This window comes from Phyllostomus hastatus, unplaced genomic scaffold, assembly GCF_019186645.2.
Source record: "Phyllostomus hastatus isolate PE091 unplaced genomic scaffold, TTU_PhHast_1.1 phas_scaffold_28, whole genome shotgun sequence".
Taxonomy (NCBI): domain Eukaryota; kingdom Metazoa; phylum Chordata; class Mammalia; order Chiroptera; family Phyllostomidae; genus Phyllostomus; species Phyllostomus hastatus.
In genome coordinates, this window is record NW_025334022.1 from 4,458,741 (window position 1) to 4,479,404 (window position 20,664).

The 20,664-nt window shown below is 37.1% G+C and overlaps 1 protein-coding gene across 4 annotated transcripts in view; it reads right to left on the reverse strand.

The window, feature by feature from the left end:
* The window catches only part of PAK3 (p21 (RAC1) activated kinase 3), a 377,937-nt gene that overhangs the window by 104,834 nt on the left and 252,439 nt on the right, over window positions 1-20,664 (reverse strand). For all 4 annotated transcript variants that reach the window (XM_045817640.1, XM_045817639.1, XM_045817637.1 and 1 more), the window contains one exon: window positions 10,543-10,744. In XM_045817640.1, coding sequence (XP_045673596.1) covers window positions 10,543-10,717 — 175 coding nt within the window. In that variant the 5' untranslated portion in view covers window positions 10,718-10,744. The remainder of the gene's footprint in view (window positions 1-10,542; window positions 10,745-20,664) is intronic.

Below are 20,664 nucleotides of genomic sequence, written 5' to 3' on the forward strand. Positions count from 1 at the left end.
AGAAATCCAGGAAGCTCAGAGGGCCCCAAAGAAGTTGGACCCAAGAAGAAACACACCAAGGCACATCATAATTACATTAGCCAAGGTAAAAACGAAGGAGAGAATCCTAGAAGCAGCAAGAGATAAGGGGACAGTAACCTACAAAGGAGTTCCCATCAGACTGTCAGCTGATTTCTCCAAAGAGACCTTACAGGCAAGAAAGGGCTGGAAAGAAGTATTCCAAGTCATGAAACACAAGGACCTACATCCCAGATTGCTCTATCCAGCAAAGCTTTCATTCAAAGAAAATTAGGTGCTAATATGGAAAGAATATAAATGCTGTAGTATGTCCAAAGATAAGACCGTAGAAACCTGTGATAGACAGTGAGGGCTTACCGGCAGAGGTAAAACTACAGAGATGGATCTTAAGGACTAAACAGGCAGGAAAGGGCAAGGCAACTAAAGAAGGATAAACAAGAGAAGCAAAGCTTGGAAGTAGAAATGTATAGCATATTGATGAGGAAGTGAGTGATAGTAATGAAAAATCTACTGGGAAAGTTTTTTCAGCAGATGAATGATATGATAGAGTGTTTTCTGGCAGAAAATCCAGGTAGCTATGTGCTCCTAGGTACATATGGCATGTGTGCAGGCAAGGCTTCAAATGGTTGCTATTTCATGTAGGCTGAGGAGAAAAATAAATGGTGGGGGTAGAGTGGGGAGGACATACTTGCCACTGAATCTGTTGCCTCTAAAGATTATCTATTAGGAACTTCCTATAAATTGTGTGTGTGTCTGATCCCTGCAACTAGATTGAAAATTACCTCAGGACAAGGAACCTGGTCTTATATGTAGTAACCCTGACAACACTCAGCACAGAGCTAGGCACATAAAAAGCAGGCACAAATCTTTTCTAAATGAATTATAAAACCTGCTCCAGGTAAGACTGCATTAACATCCAATTATATTATAACTGATTTTAAAACTGAGATAGCTAATAAGCTAGATCTGTGCTCAAATTCAGCATGCAGCTCAGATTTATGCACTATCTAGTTGCATATATGTCTCTAACCTGTGATCTTCCATTAAGCCCTTTGAAAAAATGAAGTTTATTAAAATATTTTCTAGGCTTATACTGGAGTTACTGAAGTTGGAGCTCTCCTGGGAGTAGCCCTTGTCCTCAAATCCCTCCCTTGACACTAAAATCCCTCCCCCTGTCTCCTCTCTACTTTGTCCCACTCCCCCTGTGCAGGTGCAATCTGCACTGTTATATGTTTCTGAAGCCAAACAACTTGTACAGATATAGGGGCCACTTCTAACAAGGGCAGTGAGGAAGGCTGGTTGGAGATCCATCATACTAAAATACCTATTTTTCACTTCAGCATTTCTGGACTTTGCTCTGGGAAAGCCATGTTGGAAGGATATAGAAGTTTTTTTAAAGGGTCATCCATCTTCTGTTGCTGCAACTATCACCTTTCCTAGTAGATGATCCTTACTGACTTGGTTACTCTTTAGCTGGGAGGTAGGTGCTTTCAGTGGTTTATTAGTTTACTTCATTCACTAAGAGGCTGCTAGTCAATACCTCACAGGGACCTTTTACAAAATATTGTCCTTATGGCCTTTAAGAATTAAAATGCCTCAGTGTTTACTTAACTACCAGGAAAATGAATTAAGTTAAGTACTGGAGTTGTTCTATTCCACCTTCTGAATCATGGGTCACAGAGCACACTGTGCCATAACCCCCAAGGGAAGCTTTCTGAAGTCTTATACTTGGGTAAGAATAAGTACCTGAGAATAGTTAAAATATTCTGTTTGTGGGACATGTTATAAGAAGAGACCCAAAGGAATTGATTACCTCCTGGACTCATGAAATGCATGTTTTCTCTTACACAGGGAAGGATTAATTCTCTAGATATCCTCTACTTTTTGGTAGAAAAATGTTCTTTTGTGGGCCTTCAAACTTATTTTTTTTCCAATGGAAATACTGCAAACTACATATGGTCATTGCAGTGGAACATTGGACATAAAAACAGAGTTTATTCTTGGCTCTAAGTACTTAAAAATGACAGTGCAAAGTGGGGAAAATATATAAAAGAGGTTCTACATAACATATATTTCTGGCTTAAATGTAGCATCTTGAGTAAAACATATACTGATTCTGATCAGAAAAGGAAATAAGTGTTTATTAAATGAGGACAAAGAGCCCTGAATCTTTACATACTGAATTATGAGTGAATGTAAAAGAAAGGGTGATAGGTGACTCTCATGTTCTATTTTAATATGGTTCTTTAATATTTTAATTAAAATATCAGATATTTTTATAATAAACAAATATTTCATAGCCCCTCAAATAACAGGGTAATAGGGAGAAAATAATTAACTATTTTATTTTTTACAAAGGCTATTACTTTCTGCTAGAAAGTTAGGCCCTTAGAAGGAATAACTTGTAAAGACAAAGGTATGACTTACTGTTGTAGTTTCTGGTAGAGAAAATGGGTTATTTTCACCTAGGTTTCACCTACTTCTGTAAAGATTCCATTTTTATATATTCCATTGGCTAAAACCTATTTTCAAGCCTTTTATAACACTGGGATAACCCTTGCCTCCATCATAGGAAGTATGAAGGAGGTAGATGATATGAAAACAATTTGAATATTGTAATATCCCTGTAATTGCCATCCAAAATACATCATCTCATTAACCTTATAAGTGAAGTCCTTAGAGATATAACTACCAAGAGAGAGAATTAAACTGGGCTGTTTTAAACATTCACTGCTCTTATTATAGTATGTTTCATTATATTAGTAAATCTCAGAAGTATATATTTGTGAAGGCCCATGGTGGAAGTTTCATTCTCTGGCCTTCAGGTAGGACCTGATAAAGCCATGAAACACCCAATAGAAAACCTAGAAAAGTTTACCCTTGGTAATCATTGTATCCAATTAGCACATCTGGAATTTCTTTATGTCTAGTTTCATTCTCTCTTGTAAAATAGTAAGCCCATTTCTGCCTGTCAGTTCTTCTGGCTATGGGAAACAATATATGCCCTCCATAAAGTAGCAGCCTTTAATGTATAGAAAAATAGTCAAAGTGGTACCTGACTCCGCAAGAGCAGCTACAAGCCCAATTCATAGGTTGGATGTTTCATGAGGATGACTGAGGAAAGGAAATGATGGTCCTATGTAAGCCATCACTTTCAGTGGTAACATCTTCAAAGACATTCAACAACAGTGATCATTCTGACTAATCAAGTTGACTCTTATGCCTACCTCCTTCCAGACAACACACTGCTTCCACTCTCATTTACACCCAATTCACACATGCAACAGTTTCAATGAAAAATGTTTGAAAACAAAAAGTAAATATAAGGCAATGTCCTAAACCAGATACATCTGATCATGTGGGTAATTTTACAGGGCACAAGTTTGAGAGGAAAAAATGGGGGGCTTCATTTACTTTAAGGAGGAAAGTAACTTTGTATCCTTTAGCTAGTGTCCTTTCCTTTCAATACTTCATTTAAATGTTTGATACAACTTGCTTCTGTCTTACCCCTTCTTATCCATCCCCTGTATCTTCTTCACCTCCTAATCTCCCTCTCAAACATTACTTCTCCTCTCGATTTATTTCTCCCTATTATTTCTCTCCTTCATTATATGAGGAGGGACACAAGAAAACAAATTATTTCTAAAAATTGTGTATTTATTCTTACATGTTTAAACTTCAGTCACATTCAAAGTACTCTCCATTTGATGCAATACACCTATCAAGACTTTGCTAAAAAAAAACAGTTTTTGAACTTGTAAATTTTGATGTCTTTTAGTGCTTCTGACATTTTTTGTTTCACCTCTTCCACATTGGCAAAATGTTTCCCTTTGAGGACTTTTTTCAGCCAGGGAAACAAACAAACAAACAAAAAAACTTGCTCAGGGCAAGATTGAGTGAATAGGAAGGGTGAAGCACAAGGGTCATGACTTTTTGGTCAAAAACTGCTGATCACTCAGCACAGTGTGGGCAGGTGCACTTGTCAATCACTCATAATGAAATGGGCAAAGATAATGAATGAGTCTTCAAAAAAATTCACTGAAGCCTAACACAGCCTCTCACAACACCAGCTAGTACACTGATACAATTGGGTTCTTAGAACACTCACCTAGCGGGGACTCGTGCTCTAGAAGATAATTCTGTTTTTTACTGGTCCCCCCTCATATACCTCTCCCAATCCTACAATCCATACTTGTTTTGAATTTGACTGCTGGTTTTAGTGGGCTACCATATTTTTCTCCAATTTCCCATTTATTAACCTTGAAGTGGAAGCACAGACCCTAGTAGATAAAGTGCCTCATTATCCCACCTTCTTCCCATTTCAACCACAGGGGACTTATAAAAGTAAAGGAGTAGTACAGGAAGTTTTTCCTGGGGCACAGCACTGACCCTGGAGTACAAGCAAGATGTCATGCCCTTCAGGCTTTCCAAAGGGTAGTGCAATGATCTCAAAAGGGCACTCTTTTGGTGAGCTGTATGGTCGACTTTGGAGAACCAAGAGGAATGTAAACACCATTCAAGATGTAGCAGTCTCTGACATCTGGCATTCTGATAACAGAAACCACAATTAATTGAGACTTTCATTCATTGTTGGTGCAATGATAATAACTTTGAGCTACTCAAGATCCCAAAGGGTCTTCAGCATCACCAAAGAAAGACTACATACTTTTTAGTCTAGTTATCACACTAAGTATTTTTATTGTGCATTAATTAGATGAAAGTTAGCAATGTGCATTAACCAAAACAATTGATTAACAAGAACATAGGATAACTGAGAGTCTTCTTTAACATAATTGTTACACAGTAATGCTTTCTGCTGTGTAGTATATAGAAAATAACATTCTAGGAATTTGAACAACATATATGCAATACAATAACAAACTATATGGCACTTAAAGAACTTCTTCACATATATGAGCACACTCATTTAGAGCCTCACCTTTCTAAAGTAAGCAGTATTCAAGACTGAAGTGCACACACCAAATGAGAATCTTACCCACAAAACACCCAAATAAAATGTTAGCACAACTCTATTATGAAGAATATTTTCTCATCATTATTTTTTTAAAAAGCATGAAAAAGTTTTCATTCTTTCCTACTGAGTGGTGATAAAAAAAAGTTTGCTTTTCTGAAAATGAGAAAAGTTTCAAAGCACAATACCATATTCTTAAGGAAAAATGAAAGCCACTGCTGGCTTTTGGATGCTAGGAATGCAGTTTCCCACATATTCCTTTTGTTCTGCTGCAAGGCTTTGTTACAGAGTATAGACCAACCATAGGGTTTAGAGTCCAAGACACCTGGGATCCTTCTGGCTTCCATCATTTGCTATGTGATGCTAGGCTGTCTACTTAAATGCTTTAAACTCAAATTACTTCATCTGTAAAAAGGGGGTAATGCAGAGTGGTTGTAAGGATTTAAAGACTCAATATATGCACAGTGCCTGGAAAACAGCTTAGCTCAGTCAGTAAATGGTAGATCACTTCCTATCTGTCTTGATTTATATCCCACTACCTCCTAATACTCCTTTAGGAAGAGAGGTCTTTACTTTATTCCCAGGCTCACCAGATACCAAATCTTTCTGGATTACCCACAAACAAAATGCACATGAACTGTACTCTCTAAAGACATAGCCATTCACACAACATTACATGTCCTCTGTAACACACCTGATGCTCACGTTCGACACAAGACACATAAGCATGCTTCAGAAGACACAGACGTCACAAAGACCACGTCTCCTCCAAATGCAGTCTCACTTGCTTCTTTCTCACATGTTCTTCCAACCTTCAAATCCTTAACATTGATTATTTTTAGAGGTACTATGCCATTTTCAGAGTTGTGGCAGATTCATTTGCCTCATTGCTTTTTTAATTTTTCATGTATTTATTTACTCATTCATGTATTTATTCTCCACCTTGTTCCAAAATGGATATCAGGTGGCTTACCATAATTCACAAAATACAATATGACACATAAATTCAAAGTAGATAAGAAAGTAAAAGGAACAAAAAAGATAGGACCATAAAATGGAGACTGGAAAAAAAGCTAATGCAAAGGGTATACATACCATAGAGTCCCTGAAACATGCTATGCATAGGCCACACATTTGGCTCCAAGCTTTCTCATGGCAAACAAAAAAGAAACCTGATCAGTCTCACACTTCAGAGGTTATGTAAAATAAAGTCAAAACACTTGTTTAGGATGTCCTTTTCCTGATCTAATGCTGAAAACTTTCCTATAGTGGAGTACTATAAAATGGTGGCAAATTGTCTATCCTAATATGCTCTAATACCAATAATCAGCTCCTGGATCAGTCTCCAACAAAGACAGATCATCAATCTTCAAATTACATCTACTACTTCTTATGTTTTTTTCTATCTGTCTCTTGAAGTTCTATTTGTTCAATGAAATGTAGCTATTTAAATAGACTTCTTAAAACAAATAAGCAAGAACCTCTGCTGACACCAAAGCAAGTACTTTCATTTAACTAAAGAAGTAGACATTGTGACATTATTTATATCAGAAACTTGGAAAGGGCCCCAAATATCCAATAAAAGGAAATGGTTAAATAAACCACTGTTACCACTATATGATAAAATGTTATATATCATCAACAAAATGATATTTATAAAAACTTTAACAAATGTAAAAATACTCATGATAAAATTTTTAAGTGAAAAAAACAGGATATAAAACTGTATATTTTATTATCTTAAATAGGTAAAAATATGCCTTTATACAGCCATAAAAACTCTGAAAAAGAAATTCACCAAAATGAGATGTGAGAATGTGAGTGACTTTAATTTTTTTCTATATGTTTGTCTTTATTTTCCAAAGTTTTTGATACTAGTAAAAAATTTCCCTATGATGAGAAGAAGAAGAATTAGGAGTAAAAATACTAACTTAGCCCGTTATTATTGGACTGTGGAATTATGGGAAATTTCAGTTTTTCAGTTTTCTACAATTGATATATAAATTCTAGTCCAGAACAAAGTTACTGAAAGAAACAAGAATTCTAAAATCTAGTTTTATGGTTGTTTGTTTCTAAGGTCCAGAATGATGCAAATCTAATAACACCTTATAATTATTAAGCACTTAATAATTATAAAATTTCTTTTAAATTTAAAATATTAATTTTTAAAAGCATCCTCATACTTGAAATTACATATAATTATCAACAATATCTTGTGAGATAGGCTAGATATTACTCTCTTCATTTAAAAGGTGATGAAACTGAGGCTCAGAGAAAGTAAGTGACTAGCCCAAAGTCACAATAATCAGTGACAGAGGTGGACTCAATCCCAGGCCTCTAAATCCAAGTCCAGGGCTCTTTCCATTCATTCAAGACTGACAGTGGTGTAACCCAAGCAGTCACTCAGAGGCAGAAGCACAGAAACCCCTCCCTAACTTTGAGGGTCCTATTCCGTAATAGGAGACCCCCAAGGTAGGAGAGTTCAGCTGATGAAATTATGATTTCAGGAGGTTAAAAAAAAGAGCAAGGGAAGTGAGGTTACATGTGAATTTTTTGAAAGCCCTCATAAATACTTTTTTGCATAGTAAAACCAAACAATAACAACAGTATATTACATAAAAATAATAATGGGAGTTTACATAGCTTAAATTAGTAAAAATGAGAGGCTCTGCATAGTTTCTATTTTCATCATAACATGATTTCCAGAGGTGATGAAGATGTACCACTCATTATTCGCAGTGATAGTGAAGCAACAAACACAGGTGGACTATTAATTCAAATCATGGTTCTCCATACTCTTAGAGTCATCTAAATCCAATCCTGAAATTATAGCAACTTGCTTGTGGCTTTAACCTTATCAAGCAAGTGATTTTAAGTGGTACAACTTAATGACTTTGACTCTTTTGAAGAGGCTTTCTGTCTTCTCAAGTTTTTTTTCCATGACAATTTAGCACTTTGGTATAGAATTCAAATTAAATTATTCAAGCTTTTCCTGAAGGCAGATTATCAGCTGTTCAGCACTGGTATTTAAATGACATTACTTGATAATTCACGTTCTTCTGAGGCTGCTTTCTTCCCAATATGGTGTTGTCAAAATACTCTTATAACCTCCTTAAATAGTTCAGTTAAATCATTCACACTTCTGAAGGCAGATTATCAGCTGACCAGCAATGATATTAAATGGCACTATTTGATGATTTAAATCCTGCTGAAAGATGGTTTCTGTCTAATGCTGTATTTTTTGAAGGCATCATAGTACCTCTTTATAGGTAGTTTGACATGTAAAGGTGTCACTTTTAACTACTTTATTGGGGAGGTTATAATCTTGTTCTAAAATATTTGTTCCTATTGCTCCAGTTCCATAGATTTTATCATCACTTCTGATAATCACCTCTGGGTTACTGGAAGTCTCCTGAGAGTCATAGCAGCATTGCATCACTTGGATTAGTGTCAGCAGGTTTGGATTCAACTTCAGCCAATGACTGCTCCTATGCCAAATGTTCACCTGCACCCATAGGTTCTTCTTGATCCAGAGATATTTTTGTCTTCAGAATGCATTGCTGAAAGATATTTCATCATATCTAGCCAAATTTTCTCTTAGGTTGCATTCATTATAGGCCCTGTTAAATTATCTAAAGCCTCTTTTATTAAGAATATAACATTAGTGGTGGTTTAGGAATACCATGTACAAGGGTCTTAAGAAAGAGGAACCTTTGCGAGATTTTGAACAACAAAGGTATATTACAAATTTGGCACATGTCTTCTTGAATGACCATTTCAAACACTGATCTGAGAGCTTGAGTATGTGAGACATGAGACTAGTTATAAAAACGCCCTTAACATCAGGATGCACACTGGCAAGTACATCTGAGGTACCAAAAGGACTGTGAAAAATCAGCAGAATTTTGAATTCAAAATTTAAAATGGTCTTAAACTTGGACAAGAAAGTACTTTTCAAACAATTCCTTATGGAGAGAAGGAGTCATCCAGGCTTTTCAGGCTTTTCTGTTTGCACACAAGTACACTGGAAACTTGGCTGGGTTTTTTCCTCTGGAAAGATTTGGTCAGTTTTCTGTACCCTAGTAATGATTTCACTATGAGGTCACCTGAAGTAGTGGCACAAAACATGAATGTAATCTTCCCTATTTTTGCTGACCTCATGCCAGCATCTGTTGGCTCCTACTCTTCAAAAGGGAAAGTAAGATCATTCAATGACTTCCAAAGCACAGCAGTTTCAACAGCACCAAAGAATTTTTACAGGCACATAATCCCCTTCTTCAATCACTTCACTGTGGCAGATACAATACAGAAGCTGCAGGCTCTAATAGTTCTTTCTTTGGCACCACTGCCACATAGAATTTGGTTTCCAGGTCATGGATAGTTTCTCAAACCATACCTTTTTCCTTGCAAAAAAATTTTCTGGACCCACTTCAGTGTCTGAAAATAGGTCTTCAAAAATTTCTCTTGCATGGTCACAGATCCCTTACATGGAAAGTGTTTCCCTATTCTTTTGCTTGTCTTTAATCCAGATGTTTAACATAGTTTCCATCTTTTCCATCCCTATGTCACAAGGGATAAAACATCTCTTAAGTGATGTGGGTATAAAGAAACAATACTGACCTTAATAAGAGTTTCAGCTTTCCTTATGGTACTAATTGTGGATTCATTAACACCATGAAAGCAACCTATACAAAACTATCTGGTTTACCTTGAAGAAACAGATCAGGAATGTCCCTTTTCTCTTCTCAAGACATCACCCTTTTTGCTCTTACGGCAACTTTTTGTGGTAACAGTGTTCCTGTACTTCATTCACTCTCTTCTGTCTCAACAGTCATATTTATAGAAACCATGTTTAAACTTTATGCTAATTAACACAGCCTGGCAATTATTTACCAGAGATTTTAAACCCCCTAGTGTTACAAAGTGTCAGCATATGATATTTAACTACCAAATGGTATTACTAACAGCGCAAGGATAAATGATAATATACTGTTGCAATATTCAGTACAAATAGGGCTGGTTGTGTAGGGAACAACTGGCAGAAGATGAGAGAAAAACAAATGATTTGGAAATTTCTTCCCACCTTGTGATATAGTCAGAGAGACAATAATGTGGCAGCTTGGACTGACTCCCACATACTCAATTCAAAAGTTTCACAGCTGTCAAAAAGATATACAGAAGTAAATCCACCTATAGTCAAATTTCCAATAAGGAAAACTTGCAGTTTAGAAAGGATTAGTGTAAATTCTCCTCTAAGTTATCAGAAAGAAAGTCACTGTTTATATATTCAAAAGTACTATTCCTATGATTTACCCTGGGCTAACACTATGAATTCAATTTTATGTAAAAGGTAAACACAACAAAAGTAAATTTCTGTAAACCACAGACATCAATCACATATTAACTTCTCACAAAATGCAACTCTGAAGAAGTAGACATAAAGGTTAGGCAGGTCCTAAACAGTCAATGCCAAGAAATGACTACCCAAGAAAGAAAGTGACAGTGAAAGAATAAACTATCCCCTTTTCAATTCCCAGCCACTGATACTTTACTTTTATCCCCTCCTCCTGGGAAGATAGAGCGGAGCCTGGCTTTCTTATTCTTCTCTTCAGGGGCCATGGGTAGTGGTTTGGAGCTGTGGTTGATTGTTGAAGAATCTCGGTTGTTGCTATTCATCCTCAGTGGGGGAGCTGGGGGTTTCTCTTCATTATCCAGACTGTCAGACATTTTCAATTACAACTAATTGCACAGCTCCTAAAGGAGGAGGAGAAACAGAAGTTAAGAAAGAATAGGTCTAAAAAAATCTAGTAAATGTGGGGATTCTAACATCTTAGAAAGAAAAGCATTTTTCTTTCATTTCAGGTTTTTCATTGACCATTTTGAGGGGTTTCTTTTCAAGAGGGAAATGTACTGTCTCCCTAAAGACCAACAATACATTTTCCCAAAAAGAAAAGTGAAGGCAATGATTAATGGCTTTTCCATATGCACACACAAACACACAAGGTCTCTTCCTTTCCTTGTGATGAAACTATTTTCTGCTGTTCACTCAGTCTTGTAATGAGCAATTTACAATCTTTCTTTTTTAAAAATTCTATCCTGATGATTGCCATGGTAATGTAGCATAATGTCCTCAGAATCCAGAGTTGACATAGGCTTGGCTATTGATTTTTAATGATCCACAAGAATGATTTAGCCCTGGCTGGTGTGGCTCAGTGGACTGAGTGCCAACCTGCACACCAAAAGGCCACCAGTTCGATTCCCAATCACAGTACATGCCTGGGGTTACAGGCCAGGTGCCCGGTTGGGGACATGTGAGAGGCAACCAATGTTTCTCTTGCACATTGATATTTTTCTCTCTGTCTCCCTCCTTTCCCCTCTCTCTCTAAAAATAAATAAACAAAATCTTTAAAAAACAGACATGATGTGAATATTATTTTTTTAAAAAGAATGATTGTTGGCTGCTTTGTCATTGGGATGTATTTGATGTCTTATTCTTCCCTGGTGTGTACCTGATTTACAAAATACAGGCTACTGTTTTATGAAAAAACTGAGAAGCAATCTAGTAGACCTGGCAGCTTCAGCAGAATTGGAGTGTATAGATAGAGAAAACAATTTCCCACTTCAGGTAGCAGGTAGAAGATAAAACTGAGCCAAATGTCACCATGAGCCAAGAGTACCTTCAAGTAGAGGACCACTTCCTGAGGAGATACTAAAAGCTTACTCCTTGTCATATTTTATGTCCTGGAACAAGGAACAAGGAAGTTGACAGAGGTAACATGGCTGTAAGAACCAGTCTGAGTTTTAGCAACTTGTTCATTTTTAATTTTATTATTCCTTTGCATCTTGTGCTTAGGGCTGAATGAATATTTTGGGTTTCATCCCACTGAGAGGGTAAAGTGGACTGGAAAAGCATGGACTTCCCATGTAAATGCTTCTGTTTCCAGCTGTTTTCCTATTCAAATTTAAGTCTTTCATTAGGGACCTAAAACTTGCCATGGCAAGTCAGGTGTCAACACTATCTTCCAAGTGAATCTCCAGTTTGAATACAAGAAAAATCAAATTCCATTGTAACAAAATCTCTGTAAATTCATCAAGTATTATTTGGCTCTGATTTAGGAGCATAAGAACTGTCCAAACATAACTTAGCACACCACTCCATTCTAACAACATTTACTATAAACAAACCTAAGTACAACAACAACAAAAGCAGGACCTCATTACCTGCAATAATGAGAAATACCCATCATGATTATTTTAACTCTTTAGTTGTTACGATGTTTATTATTTTCACTAATGAACTCTAATTAGATTATATCATTCAATGTAGAAACACTTTTAAATTTTACAATGTTCTAAGTTTTCTCAAACATATACAGTCTGTGAATATTCAAGAATAAGAAAGTATCAATTAATAGTTTCTCCACCTGCACAGTTGACCGTCAACTAACAATGATTGGCTTGATCTTGATTTGGACAAGAAATCTCTTTTACTTTCTTAAGTGTCACACTTTGTATTATCTTAATGAATTACAATAAAGTCTGTTTTTCAGTAATCACCATAGTGAAAATACTCTGTATTAAATGTTTTGCCATGAATGGTACCAACTTGACAAGTCTCACATTGTCCTATGCATGGATACTACTGGTATTATTAGTACATATTTTAACTAGGATATGAAGCTGGTGCTAATGGGTCTACATTCCATTTTGAATTTGATTTTGATTTAAATTCACTGTTTCTCCAAAATAAAAGTGAGATTAAGACTGACTTAATCAGTGGCATTATTCTGATTTGGACAGGTTCATGATTTTAATTTAACCACTGAGAAGAATTTGCCACCAGAAACAAAGCACTATTTTTTGTTGTTTTTTATTTGTTTGTTTTACTTTACTGAGTTAAAAAATTCTGAATATAGGTGATTATTCAATAAAACTTGGTTATACAAACTCTAGCTTGTATAATAATGAAATTTGATAATAAATATAATGAAAATTTAGAGTTACTGAAAAAGAACTGAGGATTTAAGTAGAAATACCTAGAAGAGAAGTTTCTAGGTATTTCGTCTCACAGAGAGAGAGGAGCCACCATATTTGCATGACACATATTTTCTGAGGACTGATTACTTGAGATGACAGAAGTCAGAGAAACATGCATGGCCTCTTCAAAATGATTTACAGAGCTGGTCTTGTATAATAAGGCAAGTAAGATTCTGGATCAGTCAGGGTTCTAGGGCACCTATGTAATTTAAAATACAAGGGTCCTTTGTTCTTGATAAATGGGTGTGGCTAATGAAGTGGCCTTTTTTGTTGCTAATTAAGGGCTCTGGCCAGAGACTCAAAAGGTAGGTATCTAGTTTCTTTTCAGGATGCTTCATTATCCTGGCCTTATTTGACCCAGTATATTTTAGGTTGGGAAAAAAAAGGCTACTTGTAATATAAAACTCAAACTATATTCTCCTATGTTAGTCTAGAAATTTCTAACCAAAATGTCAACCCCACACACTTGCTGAGGTCCAAATCACAGGCATTCTCAAAGGATCTAGCTTATGTCATTTTTAGTTTATTTTAAATTTCAATATGCATTTTCATATCTTGTGCCAAAGTTGTACATTCAGCAAAATTTCTTTCAAAGTTACATTCTCATGTTTGTTGTAAACAGAGGGATTACACATGAAGCTTTTTATATAGTCATGGATTATTTTTAATTGCAAATCTATATTAACATTTCCCACTTGGTTTAAAATAGTACCCCATGCAGATAAGTTGCATACAAATTTGTAATGTATTTTCGCCAAGACATTTTTAATTTAAGAATAATGTCTTCTGTCATTTTGATAGGGGACTCAAAACTTAGAAAATTTTAGCTTAAGGCAAATAGCCATAAATCTAGCAAGTAATGCATATGTTAAGCTCTTTGTTTCAGAAACTACAGATAAGGCCCATCTGGCACCTGAAAAAAAGCAGCTGACCTTCTGGGGTGCTGGCTAGAGATTACTGCTTGGAGACAACCGTATGGGAAGAGCAGGCAACTGCTCCCCTCCCACTTGGAGATAGCTATTGCCTAGAAAAAAGTGCTGCAGCTGCAAACTTCAAAGACTTTCACTAACTCCTGTTTGCTCTCCCCCAACCCTCTTATAAAAAATCTGGCCAGGAAAAAAAGGGGAAGATGGTTTGTTAGGGTAGGAACAGACCATCTTCTCGGATCGCTGGCCATCTGAATAAAGCGCCTATAAAAGATCCAATCACTGTCATTGCTTATTGGATTTGGTAGTGACAGACAGCCCGAACGCCAGTGTCTTTTCTGGTTACAATTTCATATTATATACTTTAGTATATGATTAACATCTTTGATTTGTGAGCAGGATGCCTTTATTTTTTTTATCTTGTTGCCTATCAGGTATCCGTACATTTGTAATATGGTTTTTATTTTTAAGTCATTTTTTATTTTACAATTACAGTTGGCATACATTATTATATTAGTTTCAGGTGTGCACCCAAGTGATTAGACATTGCATAAGTGATCATTACTAAGTGATCACCCCCAAAATCTCACACCCATCTGACACCATACATGGTTATTAGAATGTTATTGATTGTATTCCCTATGCTGTATTTTACATCCCAATGATTATTCTGTAAACAACCACTTTGTACTTCTTAATCGCTTCACCTTTTTCACCTATCCCCCCAACTGCCTTCCAATCTTCAAAATGTCCTCTGTATCTATGAGTCTGTTTCTGTTCTGCTTGTTTTTGTTTTTTAGATTCAATTGTTGATAGATATGTACTTATTGCCATCTCATTGTTCATATTTTTGGTCTTTTTATTTCCTTCTTAAAAAAGACCCTTTAACATTTCATATAATACTGGTTTGGTGGTAGTGAACTCCTTTAGTTTAGGTTTGGTTTTGTTTTTTTCTCTTTCTCTCTCTGGGAAGCTTTCTTCTGTCTGATTCTAAATGATAACTTTGCTGGTTAATTTTGGTTTTAGGTCCTTGCTTTTTATCACTTTGAATATTTCATGCCAATCCCTTCTGGCATTCAAAGTGTCTCTTGAGAAATCAGTTGACAGTCTTATGGGAGCGGCCTTGTAGGTAACTAACTGCTTTTCCTTTGCTGCTTTTAAGATTCTCTCTTTGTCTTTACTATTTTGCATTGTAATTATTATGTGTCTTGGTATAGACTTTAGGGTTCATGTTGTTTGGGACTCTCTGCATTTCCTGGACTTGTATTCTATTTCCTTCATCAAGTTAGGCAAGTTTTCTGTCATTATTTTTTCAAATAGATTTCCAATTGCTTGCTCTTTCTCTTCTTCTGGCACTCCTATGATGTGAATACTGGTACACTTGAAGTTGTCCCAGAGACTACTTACACTTTTCTCATTTTTTTAATTCTTTTTTTTTCTTTTTGATGTTATGATTGGGTATTTTTTGCTTCCTTATATTCCAAATCACTGGTTTGATTTTTCACTTTATCTACTCTACTGCTGATTCCCTGTATACTATTCTTCATTTCTGACTAGTTCTTTTTTATGCTGTTGAAGTTCTCACTAAGTTCATTGAGGATCCTTATAACCAGGGTTGAGAACTCTACATCTAGTAGATTGTTTGTCTCCATTAAATTTAGATTTTTTTCCTGGAGTTTTGTTCTGTTCTTTCTTTTGGGACATGTTTCTTTGTCTCTTCATTTTGACAGCCCCTGTGTGTTTGTTTGTATGTATTAGGTAGAACTACTGTGTCTTCTAGGCTTGGTAGAATGGCCTAACATAGTAGGCATTCTGTATGGTCCAGTAACACAACCTCCCTGATCGCCCAAGCTCGGCATGTAAGATACACCTTCTTCTTGTAGTTGAGCCTTGATTGCTGTTGGCAGATCAATGCGATTTACCCAGGCCAATCAGGTGCAAGGACTAAACACCAACCTCTGACCAACATGGAGGATCAGCTGTGCAAAGGACCACCCCACAGAGCAGGACTTACTTCAGCAGAGCTCTGATGTCCATTGAGTTTGCCCCTTGAGTAAGTTGCTTGTGGAAATAATTGGGAAGTGGAGTTTCAACATGGTCTGAAGCTGTCCACTGGGTTTGCTAGCTTTGAGGCCTGCTGGGAAGTGCAGTCCATGGTCAGATGCCACCTGTGTTCTGTCTTGGGCTACCCAGCATGAGTTACAAAGCAATATGCAGATGACTGCTACTTGTGCTGAGCTGGAAGGTGCCCAGGTGAGGCCAAGCTATGGACCAAGGCCAGATGCTGCTAATTCTAGGCCTGGAGCCACTTAGCAAAAGGTATGGGGCATGCTGAGGCCAGATGCTGCTGGGTTTTTTTAGATATTTTAGGAAAGTCCAAAGCATGAGCCAAGATAGGCCATTCATGTGAAGACACTGGAAACAGCTTGGGTGGGACTAAAAGTTGGGTGGTGTGGGGTCTCAGGGAATCACCTGGGTAGGGCAAACAGTGTGAGCCTGGTTGATGGAGTCTCACATATGGCACCTGCCTACCAGCTCTGTTTGGGAAGGGTTCATCAAAGAAACAATGGCCTCTGCCAGCACTTCTTTCTGGGAGAAAGCTGTCCACGTGCTCTCACCTTTATGCCATACAATTAATTTCCTCCCCATATATCTCTGGTGCCTTTCAAGCTGCTGTCCCAGCACTGGAGCTCAGAGAGAGTGACTCCAAGTAAGTCTGTATGTGCACCTTTAATAGGAACTTCTTAGGATTCCAGAAGACCTGTTTCCCTGAGCCTCAATCCCTGCTTGTTTTTAAAGCCAGAAGTTACAGGGACTTCTCTTCCTGACACTGGAACCATGGGCTGAGGTGGGGCACTGGTGTGTGGATGGTAATCCTTGTTCCTCAGGGGGGACCTCCACAGCTGAGATATCCTTCCCTATATTTATCCGCCACTCATGGGTATGGGACCAACCTGTTCCACACCTTCTACCAGTCTCAATGTGACTTCTTTAATTCCCTAGTTACAGGACTTCCATTCAACCAGATTTCAGGTGGTTCTGAATGATGGTTGTTTTTTAGTTTAGCTGTAATTTTTAAAAAGATTTTATTTATTTATCTTTAGAGAGAGAAGGGAGGAAGAAAGAGAAGGAGAGAAACATTCATGTGTGGTTGCCTCTCATGTGCTCCCCACTGGGGACCTGGCCCACAACCCAGGCATGTGTCCTGATTGGGAATTGAACCAGTGACCCTTTGTTTCACAGACTAGCAATCAATCCACTGAGCCACACCAGCCAGGGGAATTTAGCTGTAATTTTGATGTGGTTGTGGAAGGATATGGGTACTGTGCTTATCTACATCACCATCTTGACTGGAAGTCCAAGGACTCAACTTATGTAGCATACCTTTGTACTTCCCAGCAAGTTATATTTGTTTTAATTTCATTATACTCATCAGGAGATTATAACAGGAGTTGAAATAAATCTTTTACAAAAATGAAAATAAAGTTGGAAAATCTTTGTCCAGTCCCACACCAGGAGCATGTAGCATGAACCAAATGATCTCTCTTTTACCTAAATATCTCAGATTTGTTCTTCCTTTAATTATCCTGACATTACTTCAGTTCTTTATTACCCTTTACAAGGTACAACAAAACTTCATCTTCTTCTGATGCTTCCAAATAATTCTGACTTTGTGACAAAAGAATAATGCAGGAGGCTCTTGTTATCATTAACTCACGTTCAAAGCAAATGCTTCAAAGTGCACTTTTAGAAGACCAATGGAGAATGGCTGGGACCTATAAGGAAGCCTTACTTTCAATGTATTTGTTTCTCAAGTGGGAGGTATCTCTGACTGTTCCACAAATGTAGAAAAAATGGGGATTTCATTATATTATCTTTGTAAACAATGTCAATTTACTAAGCCAGGTCCTTCCCTTGAGACAGTTTTATACAAAGAATACTAGTTAATGGATTGCTGGTTCAATCTGCCTATGATGTCATTATTTCCAAAATCTTGAAAGAGACTATTTTGTTTGGGGTGGCTTTAGGATCTATTTCAAAAATTATACAAAAGCACCATTATTCTCTAGGAACCCAATCAAAAAATGTTTATCTTTAAAGTTTAACTGTTATCATTCCCTTCATCAATAGAATAGGAACTTACAAGTGAGTGGCACATTGGATCTCATCACAGGCCATTCATTTACTTTTTAGAACTTGATCATTATCATTGTGGAGAAACAACTAACTTTAATGGACAACCAGCAACAAAACCGTTATATCTGTTCACAGATTGATTTCATACTTAAATATTGGGGTTTTTGGAGAGAATTCAAATGGGTTCTCTGAATTTTATGTATTTATAATCTAGCCCTTGAGACTTTATGTGGCTTAACAATGCTTGAAAATCACAACTGAAATTCATCAGTAATAAGAAATGGGCCTCTTGCCTCATGATAATCAAGGAGCTTGAACATCATTTTTTCATGGTACTAGGAAAGATTACTTCTATTTTCCCCTACCTCATCTCCCTTTCTTTATCTCTCTTTCCTCTTCCCCTCAAAAGGCATGAAGGCATGCATACATAGGCCCATACACAAACACATACACACAGCCCTTCACTGACTTGGCTTTTGACACAGAAATCCACTGCAAAGAATTTTAGAGGAATATTTTAAACAAGATGCATGGCAACTCTAAATGAAATGATTAGGTATTATAAACAATTGTCATCATTCTCCCATTCCTTAAAAATGCATTCTCTTAATCAGTGCAGTGCCAAAATAGGCAGAGAATGCTCAGTGGCTTAAAAGAAGCCACCAACTTACATGTTCCAGGAGCTAAGGGGAAAGATAGGTAATCAATTGTACTCTAGCTAATGTGACCAAAATTTATACTCTGGCATACATGTTAAATTGGATGCAATCAAAAATGCCAAGCATACCCATTTGCCACAGGTGTTCTACCCAGGTGTGTAAAGGGTGAGACTACAGAAATACTGGCCCTACAACTTGCAAGGCCGTCTATTAAGCCATAAGCAAATGAAACAAATATTTTCATCATATCTGATGCCATCACAGACAACTGAGATCCCTGCATTATCCTTTCTACTTTCAAAATCTAAGTAACTGTTTATTTGCATACCTTTTCAATGAGAAACAATACTAGCCTCCTGTCAAAAGCAAAAGCCCAGGCTAGCAGATGCACAGGCATGATCTAATAAACCCAGAGGTAAATCTTGAAAACCACCAGTTACATAAGGTTATTAGTAGAAATTGGTGAGCACACCAATATTTATCAATGTCATTTTCACATAAAACTAGAGGATCTAACATAGGAATGAGATATAGCCTAGGGGAAGTTTCCAGGAAGGAACCTCCTAAAGTTTCTGAGATACCTACATGATGAAAGGGGTTGCAAGACACCCTGATGTTGAGATGGCTGTCAAACTGAAAGGGAGCACATAGGAAAGAAGATGGATTTTATGTTCTCAAAATTGAGGTAAACAAGTCAAAGAACTCTAAGTGAAAAAGAGTAACAAAATATGAGAGTATTCAAATTTCTAGAACTTGAGAAATCTTTTTAAGAAGAATTAAGTTTGTACATCAAGACAAATTGAACTTTTGATGAAAGTTTCCAGACTTTCACTTAATAAGTAAACTTAGATTTAATTCAGCCAATGTCAGTTCTGGCCAAGATGGAGGCATAGGTAGAAACTCTTCACTTCCTCACACAACCAAAAGTAGGATAACAATCGATCTAAAATCAATAAACAACCAGAAGTGGCAAAAAATCAAACTGCATGGAACTGCATGGAACTCCAAACTGCAAGAATTAAAGAAACAGTCAAACAGAACAACCAGGCTGTTAAGGCAGCTGATAAAGAGAACCCAAGGCCAGGCGGCAGACCATGCTGGTGGGACTGACTAAGAAAGCCCAATGAGGTGGCAGGCTGAGGGTGCAGGGCCGACTTATGGGGAAACTGAGACTCAGAACTGGCTGTGGACTACAGTAATTGCCATGGTGGGAGAAACTTCCAGGCTCACTTGAGAGTGTGTTGGAAAGTGGACTAGAGATGAGCAGGGGAGATGCATTGTTCCCTCTCTGGCCCCTCCCCCACAGGCAGCACCACAGAACAGCAAGGAGGGTTGCCCTGCCCTAGTGGAATGCCTAAGTCCCCACCCTCTTAAAACTTAACAGGTGCCCTGAACAAGAAATAGGGCCAAAATGAAAGAACAAAGCAAAACTCCAGAAAAAGAGCTAAGCAATGAGGAGATAGCCAACCTATCCGATGGAAAGTTTAAAGCCCTGGTAATCAAAATGTTCACAGAATTGATTGAGTTTGGTTGAAAAATGAAAGAACAAATGAAAGATATGCAAAATGAAATAAAGCAAAATATTCAGGGAACCAACAAAGACAGAAGGAAACCAGGACTCAAATTAATGATTTGGAACAAAAGGAAAAAATAAACATCCAACTGAAACAGAATGAAGAAACAAGAATTCAAAAAAAAACAAAAAAAAACAAAACGAAGAGAGACTTTTGAACCTCTGGGACAACTTGAAATGTTCTGATATCCGAATTACAGGGGTAGCAAAAGGAGAAGAACAACAGCAAGAAATTGAAAACTTATTTGAACAAATAATAAAGGAAAATTTCCCAAACCTGGTGAAGGTAATAGACTTCCAGGAAGTCTAGGAAGCCCAGAGAGTCCCAAAGATGTTGAACCC